This window comes from Trichechus manatus, unplaced genomic scaffold (genome assembly GCF_000243295.1).
Source record: "Trichechus manatus latirostris isolate Lorelei unplaced genomic scaffold, TriManLat1.0 scaffold00039, whole genome shotgun sequence".
NCBI classification, from domain to species: domain Eukaryota; kingdom Metazoa; phylum Chordata; class Mammalia; order Sirenia; family Trichechidae; genus Trichechus; species Trichechus manatus.
The window spans coordinates 8,930,180-8,943,997 of NW_004443975.1; the positions used below are offsets into that span (position 1 = coordinate 8,930,180).

Below are 13,818 nucleotides of genomic sequence, written 5' to 3' on the forward strand. Positions count from 1 at the left end.
TTAAGGTTTAGTAATGAATTAAAATTAAACCCAGTCACTTTGTGAGCATAGTTCTTGACAGAAAATTAAGTGAATAAAATTCATCTAGTCATTTTACTTCATCCGGGGTAATGACTTGAAAACAAAAAGCTAGCCTTTGCTCAGAAATAAATTCCAAAATGTCTCATACTTTTCTGTACTGTCCCTGTCTTTTTATGAGCAAGTGTTGAACTCTCCGTAAAGGAATCTTTGGCAGATGGTCTTGCCAGAGAGGTGACATATGGTTATGAAGTATGAGATATCATTAAGGCATTATCTTACTTGTTACCATGAGTAATACTTAAAGCATGAGCTGGACTTCATCTTACTACCAAATTTGGCTTTTATGCTACTTAGAAAGAAAGCCACAACTGTTACTTTAATGAATTACTAGTGAAAGTTAAAATGGTACTGTTTTTTTAATTTTCAGAATAAAAAGGCATTCAATGTTTTCTCACCTTTTTTCACATTATTAATGTTACCAACCAAAGTGACAGACTTATAATATGTTTACATTATCTTTAGGTTTTCACCCTGTAATTATATATGTAATTAAAGGAGCTCTGAGTGATATTTAAGTTGAGTTGTTTTTGTTTGTTTGTTTGCTTGCTTGTCTGTCTAAAAATAAAACTAAGATTCCTAAGCCAGCTGGAGTAAAGAAAGGATGGCAAAGAGCATTGGCTGTAGTTTGTGACTTCAAACTATTTCTGTATGATATTGCTGAAGGAAAAGCATCTCAGCCCAGTGTTGTAGTCAGTCAAGTGATTGACATGAGGTAAGCTTTTGAAGGTGAAAATATTTGTATCATTGCTACATGTTAAAAATGTACTGATTTTTCTTTTAATAATATTGCCACATTTTTATTTGATTAATCTAATTTATTGTTAATTAATTTTGTTAATTTTATAACATACTGATATTACTGTAGTAATATAATTAACAATAGAAAGTAAGGTATATTTATAAGATGGATTGATGTGTGTGTCTGTGAGTGTGTTGGGACTAGGGGCCAGGAAAAAGAAGCTGGTGTTTGAGTCCAAAAGACCAGTTTAGAGGTTGCTGGGGTAATAGAGGCCTAGTGTATGATGTTTGTATCCTCACCTAAAGGCTTACAGTATAATTCCAGTGTGAGGAAAAGCAGTAAAAATTTCAAAATCAGGCAAGCTCTTGAAACAGACAGTGAATCAGTGAACATTTATGTAAGTACATCTCTTGAGAGAAAAGCAATATGCTTTTCTTTCTATCTCTGAATGTTTCTGGTCTTATTGTACAGACTTTGCTCTTGCCCTTTGGAGTTCTGTCCTTTTTCTCTCCTCCTAACTCCAGACACTCTCTGAGTGATCTTATTTTCTCCCATAGCTTCAGTCATCTGTTCCGCATTGGTGACTCCCAAACATGTATCTCCAGTCCAGATCTTTCTCCTGCCCTCAAGACCAGGATTTCCAGCTATGTTTCATTTCACACCAACATCACAAACACATTATCATCCCTCACAGATACAGAATATGAGGGGGTAGATGCAAGCAGTATTAGCAAAAAAAATGCGAGAGCCTGCTAAGGGAATGAATATAGAAAGATAGGGAGAGGAGTCAAAAATAAGACTTAAGTATTGAGCCTTCAAGACCAAAGTAGTGATGGTACCAATACCAAATTAAGGAAATCACAGGGAATAAATTACTGTGGAAGAAATCTGTTTAATTTGTTGAATGTATTGAGGGCATTTGCAGTTTATTATGGGAGGCAGTAAGGTCTCCTGGAGGCTCTGAAGGGCTACCAGGGTTCAAATCTCATTTTTATAGTATACTTACTGGCCTTGTGACTTTCGGTAACCCAGTAATTATTTTTAGTTCTTGTATAATGTGCCACTGTTCAGTTACTCTTGATAAATTACTTTGGGCACTGCTAGTGAGATTGTAAAATGGTACAGCCAATGTGGAAAACAGTTTTTCAATTCCTCAAAAAGTTAAACATAGAATTACCATGTGACCCAGCAGTTCTTCTAGTAGGTATATACCCAGTAGAATTGAAAGCAGGAATGCAAACAGATACTTTCACACCAGTGTTCACTGCAGCCCTATTCACAATGCCAAATGGTGGAAGCAGCCTTGATGTCCATCAGCAGATGAATGAATAAAATGGATAAATGTGGTACATATATACAGTGGACTATTACTCAGCCATAAAGAGAAGTGAAGTCCTGATACATGCTATGACACGAATGAATCTTGTAAACATTATGCCGAGTGAAATAAGTCAGTCACAAAAGGACAAATATTGTATGATCCCACTTATATGAAATGTCTAGAATAGGCAAGTATATAGAGACCAAAGTTTATTAGTGGTTACCAGGGGCAAGCAGGAGGAAGGGGGAAAAGAGGACTCAGTGCCTTGGGGACACTGAGCTTCTGTTAAGGATGATGGAAAATTTGGAAACGTATAAGGGTGATGATTGAACAACACGATATACATAAGTTCATGTCACTGAACTGTACATATGAAGAATGTTGAAATGGCAAATGTTTTTTTTGCGTGTATATTTATCACAATTAAAAAAAATTACTTTGGGCACTATCAGTTGTGATGAAGGTAAAAATCAAAAAAAATTTTTTAAAGTTCTATTTGGGTGTTTTGTGCAATTGTCAAGGATTGCTTCTCATGAGTTGTTTGGATACACACCCAAAACCGCATACACATACCCACATACACTGACTTCTAATGTTTCACTTTTCCTTCAGGGATGAAGAATTTTCCGTGAGTTCAGTCTTGGCTTCTGATGTTATTCATGCAAGTCGAAAAGATATACCCTGTATATTTAGAGTAAGTGTGTATGCTATAATTTGATCTCTAAATTATATAGCTTTTAATGAGTACAAATTTTGCCTCTTCATATAAATCATAAACCTACTTGGACTAGTCCCAAATCTTATATTTCTCTATATCCTCCATATCATGGAATACATGAACGTATAAACAATTAGTAAGTATTTAATTAGTGAAAAGACCTGTAGACCTTCTAAAATAGGTTTCCTCTTGTATAATATTTTTGAGTTGCCATTCTGCTTTCAAATAAATACACAGTGGAAAATTGGATAAGGCTTAAAAAAAATAGAAGTTTATCTCTTTAAAAATGTCATTTTTAATATTAATATGTGTTTCAGTTACCTATTGCTTTATAACAACCATTTCAAAACTCAGTGGCTTAGAACAACAATGATTTGTTTTTTACATCTCTGTCCGTGGTTGGACAGTTCTTGTAGTGTCCGCTGGGGCTACTCATGTGACCACTGCAGCCCTAGTGCCAGGGGCTGGCTGAGGTGTCTCAGTTCTCCTCTGTGTGGACATTTTATCTATGCGGACTCTAATCATTCAGTAGTCTGACTGAGCTTTACAAAGCTAGCTTCCAAGAAGCAAAAGAAGCCTCCAGGTCTTTTAAGGACCAGGCCCAAAACAGGCATTATGTCCCTTCTGTATTCTGTTGAGGAAGACAAGTCAAGAGGCCAGCCCAGATTTATGGGGAGGGGAAAGAGACCCCACCTCTTGATAAGAAGAATGGAATTCTGTAGGAGGAATTGTTGGCAGCCATCTCTGGAGGCTGTCTTCCACAGTGCAATTCTTGAATTGGCAAATTAAGACAATAGAGGTAGAAAAGAACAACTGACCTGTTATTGTACCTACATGGCTAGTATTTGTTTATGAATCTTGTATCTAAGGAAAGCCAGACAAAGGCTATACTTGGTCAGTCTTAAAAAAAGTCAGTGTATGTAACCGTTTGTTCTCTCCTCAGCCACCAAGGGATCCCACAGAGGCCCACTTAACCTATAACTGATTCACATAGTGGAATTTTATTGTCACTGATGCTTAAATTAATTTTAATAAGGAATCCATATATATATATAAAATTTAAGTCTGTTCTGATTGTCAGTGCTGTTTGCATAATTATAAACCTTCATTTAAATACTAACTCAAGAGATCCGCTCTAGTGATAATATGAGTTACTGGCATGAAGTAACAGAGAATGTAAGTATTTCTAAAAATTTCTGACTTTAAAACAAATTGGAAGACAGCAGGGTGTAGTGGTTAAGACCATGGACACTGGATACCAGACTACTAGTTATGTACTCATGGAGAAATTTTCTCACATATAAAATAAGGATGTAATAACAATACTTACTTCATGAAGATGTTATAAGAGTTATATGAGTTAATACTTTTAAGGTGCTTCGAATTAGTACCCAGTACTGAGTAATTACAAAGTAAACGTCAGCTATTCTTATATAAATTGATGTAATGCTTTTTTTTTTGAGGAGCCCTGGTGGCGCAGTGGTAAAGCACTCAGCTGCTAACCAAAAAGTTGGTGGTTTGAACCCATCAACAGCTCCACAGGGGAAAGATGTGGCAGTCTGCTTCCACAAAGATTACAGCCTAGTAAACCCTATGAGGCAGTTCTGCGCTGTCCTGTAAGGTCACTGTGAGTCAGAATCAGCTCAACGGCAGCAGGTTTAATGCATGTTTTAATGTTAGTGTTCTGGTATTTTATGGCAAGGACAGTGAAAATGACACTAATGTTTAAAAGGTTTCTGCTACCTTTGCTTTGTCATGAATTCTAATTAATGCTAAAACTAGTTATTCTTCTGATTAGGGACAGCTAAACTCTATTACCAGTATCATTTAATGAATGCTCATTTTATTGGTGAGTGCTAAGCAAACTAGCTTAGTCATAAAACTAGTATAAAGGGTGTGTCTTCTGATACCATGAATGTTGGTTAAATTGTTCTAGGTCACGGCTTCCCAGTTCTCCGCATCGAATAACAAGTGTTCGATCCTGATGCTAGTAGATAGTGAGAATGAGAAGAGTAAGTGGGTGGGAGTGCTGAGTGAATTGCACAAGATTTTGAAGAAAAACAAATTCAGAGACCGCTCAGTCTATGTTCCCAAAGAGGCATATGACAGTACTCTACCCCTCATTAAAACAACTCAGGCAGCTGCAATCATAGGTATGAATTTACTTCTATCGTATTCTCATGATTGTTTACTATTCTACCTTGTGGCGAGGGACTGTCTTTCATCTAGGAATCCCCAGTACTCAATGTAGTATGTGTTCTATCACGGATGCTCAATAAATGTTTGTTGAATGAATGAGACCTATATTAGAACTTTGTTTTTCAGTTAACAAGAATAAGCACACTTTCCAAATGCTTGTTCTTCTGAAAATGCAATAGTGCCAAAGATTAACTAATCTGTTAACCAGTCTGTTTTCTACTTGTTTGATTTAGAACAAGTTACTTAGTTTCACAGAGTATAAGTCTCATATGTAAAATGTAGCCATTAATTACCTTGCTGAGGTTGTTTGGAAGTTTAAATAAGATGGACTACATAAAACTGAGTGCTTTGCATATAAAATGCCCTCAAGAAACTGTCTGCAGTTTTAAATTTTAGCCATATTCTTATATATGCCTCCAACTCTTTTGTTGCTTTCTAGTAAATACTGAAGAGTTTAATGAGTAGTATTCAAATCTATTTGCCTTTCACAAATTTTCCCCCCAAAACAAGAAATGGAACTGAACCCAGAGCACTAACAAACTAGGTTTTTAATTTTTTTCCCCATTCATTGAGCAAACATTTAGTTATTTTTGTAAGTACTGATATAGATTAGTTTCTAATGATTATACTGTTAAAAAATGGCATGAGTAATAATATTTACTGCTGTATTCTGAAGGGAAATTTAATTGTGCAAATTGTTATTGTTATTTTTTAACTTTTTGTCTTATTTATTTCAGTTTCTTGCACCAAATTTCCTTTACTAATAAGTTATCTGGTTTATTTATTTAGCTTTATGTAGTGTTTACTAATAAAAAAAGATGTTTCATTTTATGTCTTATGTAGATCATGAAAGGATAGCTTTGGGAAATGAAGAAGGGTTATTTGTTGTACATGTCACCAAAGATGGTAAGAAAAAATTTAATTATTTTCGAGTAACTCTAAGCTGTATGTTGTTTAAAAGTGCTAAACTCTAAAAATAATATCAGAATTTTCTTTTATTTATTCTTTAGCTGAAATTGTCCAGATCCAATTTGATGTGTTTATAAGTCAAAAGATTATCTTTTTAATTTCCATCATCCCCCTCAGTTCTAAAACTTCAAGTGTGTTTTGTCTTTCTTGGGTCATTTTATACAACAGTTCTGCTGTATGGTCTCAGATTGCATTCTTAAAGATGGTACATGAAAGAAAATACAACTTGCTTTTTCCATTGTTCTATTAGTACTATAAGAGGTGACAACCATTAAAGTGTGTTTGTTGTTTTTTCCCACGTTCAACACAACAGGTTTTTTCTAGAGAGAGATTAAATACTGGGAGAAACAATGAAGAACCAATTTAATTCAGCACTGTTGAATGCAGTATTCTAAGTGCAATCTTTATATCAAGTTAGATCATGGGTAAACAGTGTGTTTAAACTACATTAGTTTGTTACCCATAGAAATACCTTCAGTGAAATATGAGTTACTAAGTTACTCGGTTTTTTAAAATGGAAACCCCATGGTGAAGTTCCCTAGAATTTAGTGCCAGCAAAAAGATTTTTTCTTAAAGATTTAGCATCCTTTATCAGACAAGAACTTTTGCCTTAGCTGCCAGAAACCTCAGTGCTAAATTTAATTCCTTACTACGGTAATTGTTTTATATCTTATAATGAGTTATTTTCCCTTTTCTCTATATGATTTCTGCTCTCTTATTCTTCTGTGTGTATATCTGTGTCTTTATTATAAGCTGATATATTCTTTTGTGTATAATTGGTATATAATTAAGTTAATAAATAAAACATTTTGCATTTGATTTATTATTATTTCTATGTGTAGAAATTATTAGAGTTGGTGACAATAAGAAGATTCATCAGATTGAACTCATTCCAAATGATCAGCTTGTTGCTGTGATCTCAGGACGAAATCGTCACGTACGACTTTTTCCTATGTCAGCTTTGGATGGGCGAGAGACTGATTTTTACAAGCTAGCAGAAACTAAAGGGTGTCAAACCATAACTTCTGGAAAGGTGCGCCATGGAGCTCTTACATGCCTGTGTGTGGCTATGAAAAGGCAGGTCCTCTGTTATGAACTATTTCAGAGCAAGACCCGTCACAGAAAATTTAAGGAAATTCAAGTCCCATATAACGTCCAGTGGATGGCAATCTTCAGTGAACAACTCTGTGTGGGATTCCAGTCAGGATTTCTAAGATACCCCTTGAATGGAGAAGGAAGTCCATTCAGTATGCTCCATTCAAATGACCATACACTATCATTTATTGCACATCAACCAATGGATGCTATCTGCGCAGTTGAGATCTCCACTAAAGAGTATCTGCTGTGTTTTAACAGCATTGGGATATACACTGACTGCCAGGGCCGAAGATCTAGACAACAGGAATTGATGTGGCCAGCAAATCCTTCCTCTTGTTGTAAGATTCTCTTACTTTTGGCTGTCTTATCTTTCTGTCTCTTTCCTTTCTTTTTTTTTCCACTTAATGTCCTAAATGTAGTCATTGTTGATAACAGGTTATTATTTTTTTAAGTCATCCTTAAGGTTTTTCATAAGTATTCATCATATCATTTATGTAAAGTAACCATAATGTCATTAGGCCTAGGCCAATAGGGTCAACTTTTAACATGCACATGACTAAAGCTAATCTTTCCAGGCAGTGTTTTATTTAGATGGATTCTTAACCCAGGTTGTATTTTGAAATAACCCAGTTATCTTCCTGGTCACTAAAAATATAGTGTTTGCACTCATTAATAACTCATAGGACTTATTCTGGAGAAGTAGTTACTAAGGGAATTATTTAATCAATTACGTAAAGGTATATAATGTAGCATCTATAAGCAGCATTATTCAGTTTTACTTTTTTATCTAGATAGGTAGAAATTTTAAATTGCTTATTTCACTCTTTCAAGAAATATTCAGACACTAATAAATTATTGAATACTTATTATGTGCCATTCACTGTGTGAGACATAGCAATGAACGAAAGAGACATAGTCTTGCCTTCACAGAGCAGAAGATTCATGATAAACAAGTAGTTGCCGTAGAATATAAGTGCTGTGATAGCAGTAGTACAGAGTTCTGTAGAAACACATAGGAAAAATAACTAATCGAAAATGTTTTGTTTTTAATGGAAGAAACTTTAACACGTTTAAATGCTGAGGAGAAAGAACCACTAGGGAACTCCAGAGGAAAGATTGACTGTGGGAGATACAGGAAATAGAGTCAGACCCCCCAAAAAGGCCAGAGAGGATGGAACTCAGAACACAGGTGGAAAGATTGTTTGGGACGGAAGGAATGAAAGCTCTTCCACTGTAACAAGGTAGAAGGAGGAGGGATGGGTATGGTACAGCCCAGTTAAAAGTTTGGAGGAAGAAAGTTTAGGAGAGCAACACATGCTTATGACAGAAAAATTAGAAAGTCTAGATTAACAGAAGAAAAATACCCCTCCTCCCACCCTCGCTGACTTAACTATTCTTAATGTTTTGTTTCTTCTGAAATATATGCACGTATCTATGGCATCATACATAGAACGATAACCTAGCCAGATAATTTGAAGTATTACTATTTATAAACTTCTCATGTGGAGTAGGAGCCCTGGTGGCACAGTAGTTAAGAGCTCGGCTGCTAACCAAAAGGTCAGCAGTTCAAATCCACCAGCCGCTCCTTGGAAACCCTATGGGGCAGTTCTGCTCTGTCCTACAGAGTCACTATGAGTCAGAAAACGACTTGACAGCAACAGGTTTTTTAATATGGAGTTAAGAGTTGAAATATCTGGCTTTTATGAATAGCTCTGCCAGTAATTTAATTTGTGACCTTTGTTTAGGTAAATAATCTCTCTTTGCTTATGTCACCATTTATTGATATTCATTCTTTCTTTCTACAATTATATATCTATTGTGTGCATGTAATCGTGCTAGGTACAGTCTCTTACATTTGTAACTGAGACTAGAATTCTTACCTAAAGATTTCTCTGCTTTGTGAATGTAATGAAATTCCTTTGTAAAGGATAATGAAATTCCTTTATTAAACTAGTTTTTAACAAGGAAATATTAAACTCTTGATATTAACAGAAACTTCATGCATTATCATCGCTATGTAATCTGATCCATGGTATGTCAGTTCTTCATTTATGATTTATGTTCTTTCTATTTCAAAAATGTTTTGATGTGGCTGCTATATGATGTCAATAGAATTTTGGTGAGACTCCACTCTATAATTATTTAACAGGTTTTTTTAAGGTTTTGGGTTTAATTGTTAAAGTAATCACAAGGCTGTTTCCTCCTTCCCTTCTCCCAGGTTACAATGCACCATATCTCTCAGTGTACAGTGAAAATGCGGTTGATATCTTTGATGTGAACTCCATGGAATGGATCCAGACTCTCCCTCTAAAAAAGGTAATTTAACATTAACATACGGCTAAATGAACCAGTGCATGAAAGTGAAAACATTAATATGAGTCTTTAGCTATTTTTCAGTAATTCAACATTTTCTAGCATATGATTTGGTAATTTGGGACTTAGCTAAGAGTAAGAAAATAGAAATAATAGAAACAAAAATCAACTATTTTTATTCCATTATATTTATATTGTATTATATTTAACATAACATTATATATTACCTTACATTATATTTATGTTATGTTAGCTTTGTTATATGAAGTATGATTTTTATTATAACGAACTGGAATATATCCTACAGCCTACAATGTCGGTGTTATCTTCCATTTTGAGTTTAAGGAGCTCTGCGGGAGTATATTATTATTCTTAATTATAACTGTTTTCCACATAATGGTATGCAGTTTTTAATCCTGTGAGGACAGATTTCACAGGCTAGAAAAGTGATTAAACTTAGAACCAAAGCTGTGTTTAAGTATCTCATAATTTAAAAATAAAGTTTTCACATACTCCTAATATAACATAATATTTTCCTTTAATATTTTCTTATGTTTTCATAACATACAGGGAATTTTTGCAAGTATAGAACTGCTGTTGTGCAAGAATGGAGAATAATAATTTTATACAGATATGTATACTAATATATAGCGTGCATCGTTAGTTGAGGCATCAAGGTATAGAGAGATCAGAGTGAAAGAAAGTAGCCACAATCACATTTCAAATATCTCCCCATTTTTTAACAACATCAGCAGTGAAAAAAACTCTTGTAAATACTGCCACATTACATAAAGCAGTTAAAATATGCTCCTCCAGTTTGAAAATTTGGGCTGGTTACAATTGGTTTTTTGTTTTATTTTTATCATGTAATTTTGGGAGTATATATATGAAAGAATATATGACGCTTACGGTGCATAACAATAAATTGCTCACTTGTGAACCCACCTCCTGACTTAAAAACCAGAACATTACCGATACCACTGCATCTCCCTGTGCACTTCTCCCTTGCTCCATACCCCTACCTCTCTGCAGAGAAAATCACTCTTCTGAATTGTGTGTTTATCATGTCCTTGCTTTTCTTAAAATACAGATTTTTTGCATATTTAAAAATTCCTAAACAATATGTTGTTTAGTTTTACTTGGCTTGGGGCTTTATAGAAATGTTATGTCGTATGTCATCTTTTGCCTGGTGTTCTTCACTCATTTACTGTGTTTCTAACATACATCCATGTTACTACATGTACTATAAGAGTTTACTGATTTTCACTACTATGAAATACTCTGTTGGGTAAATATATCTCAATTTATTTATCCACTCTCTGATTGGCAGACATTTGAATTATTTCCTAGCTGTTTGCTATTATGAACAATGATGCTGTGAACATTTCTGCATATGTCTTCTGGTACATATGTTCAGGAGTTTCTTTAAGTCTTATGCCTAGGAGTGGAATTGATAGGACACGTGGAATGCAATTGTCAACTTTACAAGATAGTAATTTCCAAAGTAATTGTACCAACTGACACTCCACCAGCAGTATGTAAGAATATTTACTGACGTACATCCTCATTATTATCTTCCAAAGGAATTGTACCAGTTGACACTCCCACCAGCAGTATATAAGAGTTCTTACTGACCCACATTCTCATTAACACTTGCCGTTTTCAGACTTCATAAAAAAAAAAGTTGGAATCAAAATTGACTCCAACTCCCAGCAACCCCATGTGTGTGAGAGTAGAGCTGTGCTCCATAGGGGTTGTAGGTGGCTGGTGTTTCCAGAAGTGGATCACCAGACCTTTCTTCTAAGGAGCCTCTGGGTGACTTCAACTTCCAGCCTTTTGGTTAGCAGCTGAGCGCATTAACCATTTTCACCACCCAGGGATTACATCAGACTTCATAGTTTTTGTAGATAGTTACAAAGTGTTGTCTCACTGAGGTGATAATTTGCATTTCCTGAGTTTTCTATGCTTGTTCATCATTCATATTTCTTCTTCTGTGAAATCTTGGGTCATATCTTTTGCCCGTTTTTTTTGTTGGAGTGGCCATCTCTTTCTTATTGGTTTATTGGAATTTTTTATATTTTATGAAAATTGAATTAATAATGGGTGTTGTAAATCTTTTCCCTGTTTGTGAGCTATCTATTCATTTTTTATGGTGTCTTTTGCTAAACAGAAGTTATTAACTTCAATGTAGTTAAATGTCTCTTTCTTATCCTTTAGGTTAGTTTTTTGTCTCTTGTCTAAGAAACTTTTTTCCTGCCTCAGGGTCATAAAGATAGAACCTTTATGTTCTTCCAAAAGTTTTAAAGTTTTGCCTGTTACATTTATGTCTTTAATCCATCTGGATTTGATTGTGTGTGTGTGTGTGTGTGTGTGTGTGTGTGTGTGTGTTGTGTGAAGTAGGGATCCGATTTCATTTGTTTGCATATGGATAACCAGTTGCTCCACCACCACTTCTTGATAGCCCCCCCTTTCCCCCTGGTCTGCAGTTTCACCCACCTAATATGTATATGTTTAGTTTTTGATGATAATAATTCATAAATCAGCTGTATTAATATCATTTTAGTATATTTGGTCATTAATAACTTTAAAAAGTCAAATGTAAAATTAAATATATTTCTGTTTAGTACTTTTTTTTTGCCTAGGATATTCTTCTAAAATGTTATCATAAGTTTGTTCAAATTAGATAATTTTATAACTTTCCAGTAAAAATTAATGTTATTTTTTGTCATTGTTGATTTTCTGAGAGGGCTGTATTTTGAAGAAGAAGGATAAATGAAAAGGTCTTAGTATTTTGTGCTTTATAAATAAACCAAAAACTTCATAGTTTAATTTTTAAAGATTTCGTCGAAATATTAATTTTATTTTTTATTATTTTAGGTTCGACCCTTAAACAGTGAAGGATCACTAAATCTTCTAGGGTTGGAGACAATTAGATTAATATATTTCAAAAATAAGATGGCAGGTAAGAAAATACACATATTAATAGGACACTTCAATGGAAGTATTCTCTCTAAGCTTATTGTCCAATGTCACATCAGTAATAAGTGGCAGAGACCATACTTAAACTCAGGAATACCTTACTCCAAAGTCTGTGATCTTTACCACTATCATGCTCTCTTAATATACTAAACTACTAGATGGAAAATCATTCTATTTAAGCTTCCCTAGCCATATATGCAAAATATTTGATTCTGGCATAACCATTATTTTCCTGTGGGGTACCTAGGTAAGAAGAGAAAGTGTAGCGAATATATCTTCTGTACTTTCACTTTCAATACTACAGAACCTGCCAAAATCTGTAGCACCAAAATTGTGAACATTCATCCAGAGTTCCAGATTGGGACTTCAAGAACACATCTTCTGCCAATGCTAAGGGCTTAGAATTTCTCAAGTGCTAATGACAACATGAGAAGAAGCAGGAAAGAGGAAAGTCACAGGAGTGCCCAAAATCAGCAGAAGAAATGGGAACCCTGTGTGTTGCAGAGAAGAGGGGGCAGTTGGTCAGTGACCAAAGTCATGAGGTGATGATTCCCCAGCCAGCGATGCTGCCCACATGTAATTGATTCGGAGAAGTTGTTTGCCAGTCAGAGTATGCTCAAACATTAAAATCCCACTTACAACAAATATTATTATAATGACCTCTACTATATAATAGTTATTCTTATGTCTTAGCAACAAATTTCTACATGAAAGAGATATTCATAAATATCTGATCTCTTGTGGTGAATCTATTTAATGAAGATGTACTTATGGTGTATCATGTATTTAAGAAAAGATTGAAGTTGTCAAGGATTTCATTTTACTTGGATCCACAATCAATGCCCATGGAAGTAGTAGTCAAGAAATCAAATGACGTATTGCACTGGGAGAATCTGCTGCAAAAGAACTCTTCAAAGTGTTAAAAGGCAAAGATAACACTTTGAGGACTAAGGTGCGCCTGACCCAAGTCATGGTGTTTGCAAGTGCCTCATATGCATGTGAAAGCTGGACAGTGAAAAAGGAAGACCGAAGTAGAATTGATGCTTTGAATTAGAGTGTTAGCAATGAATGGACTGCCGGAAGAACGAACAAATCTGTCTTGGAAGGAGTACAGCCAGAATGCTCCTTAGAGGCAAGGATGACAAGACTTGGTCTCACATACTTTGGACATGTTATCAGCAGGGACCAGTCCCTAGAGAAGGATGTCATGCTTGGTAAAGTAGAGGGTCAGCAAAAGAGAGGAAGACCCTCAATGAGATGGATTGACACTGTGGCTGCAACAATGGACTGAAGCATAACAACAATTATGCGGATGGTGCAGGACCGGGCAGTGTTTTGTTCTGTCGTAGTTAGGGTCGCTATGAGTTGGAACCAACTCGACAGCACCTAACAACAGCAACA

General features: G+C 35.1%; 1 protein-coding gene across 5 annotated transcripts in view; it reads left to right on the forward strand.

Annotated features, from left to right (window-relative positions):
• The window catches only part of CDC42BPA (CDC42 binding protein kinase alpha), a 338,979-nt gene that overhangs the window by 307,897 nt on the left and 17,264 nt on the right, over positions 1-13,818 (forward strand). For all 5 annotated transcript variants that reach the window (XM_004375875.3, XM_023730922.1, XM_012555417.2 and 2 more), the window contains 7 exons: positions 654-793; positions 2,754-2,835; positions 4,796-5,012; positions 5,902-5,964; positions 6,870-7,463; positions 9,344-9,441; positions 12,316-12,400. In XM_004375875.3, the coding sequence (XP_004375932.1) occupies positions 654-793; positions 2,754-2,835; positions 4,796-5,012; positions 5,902-5,964; positions 6,870-7,463; positions 9,344-9,441; positions 12,316-12,400 (1,279 nt within the window). The remainder of the gene's footprint in view (positions 1-653; positions 794-2,753; positions 2,836-4,795; positions 5,013-5,901; positions 5,965-6,869; positions 7,464-9,343; positions 9,442-12,315; positions 12,401-13,818) is intronic.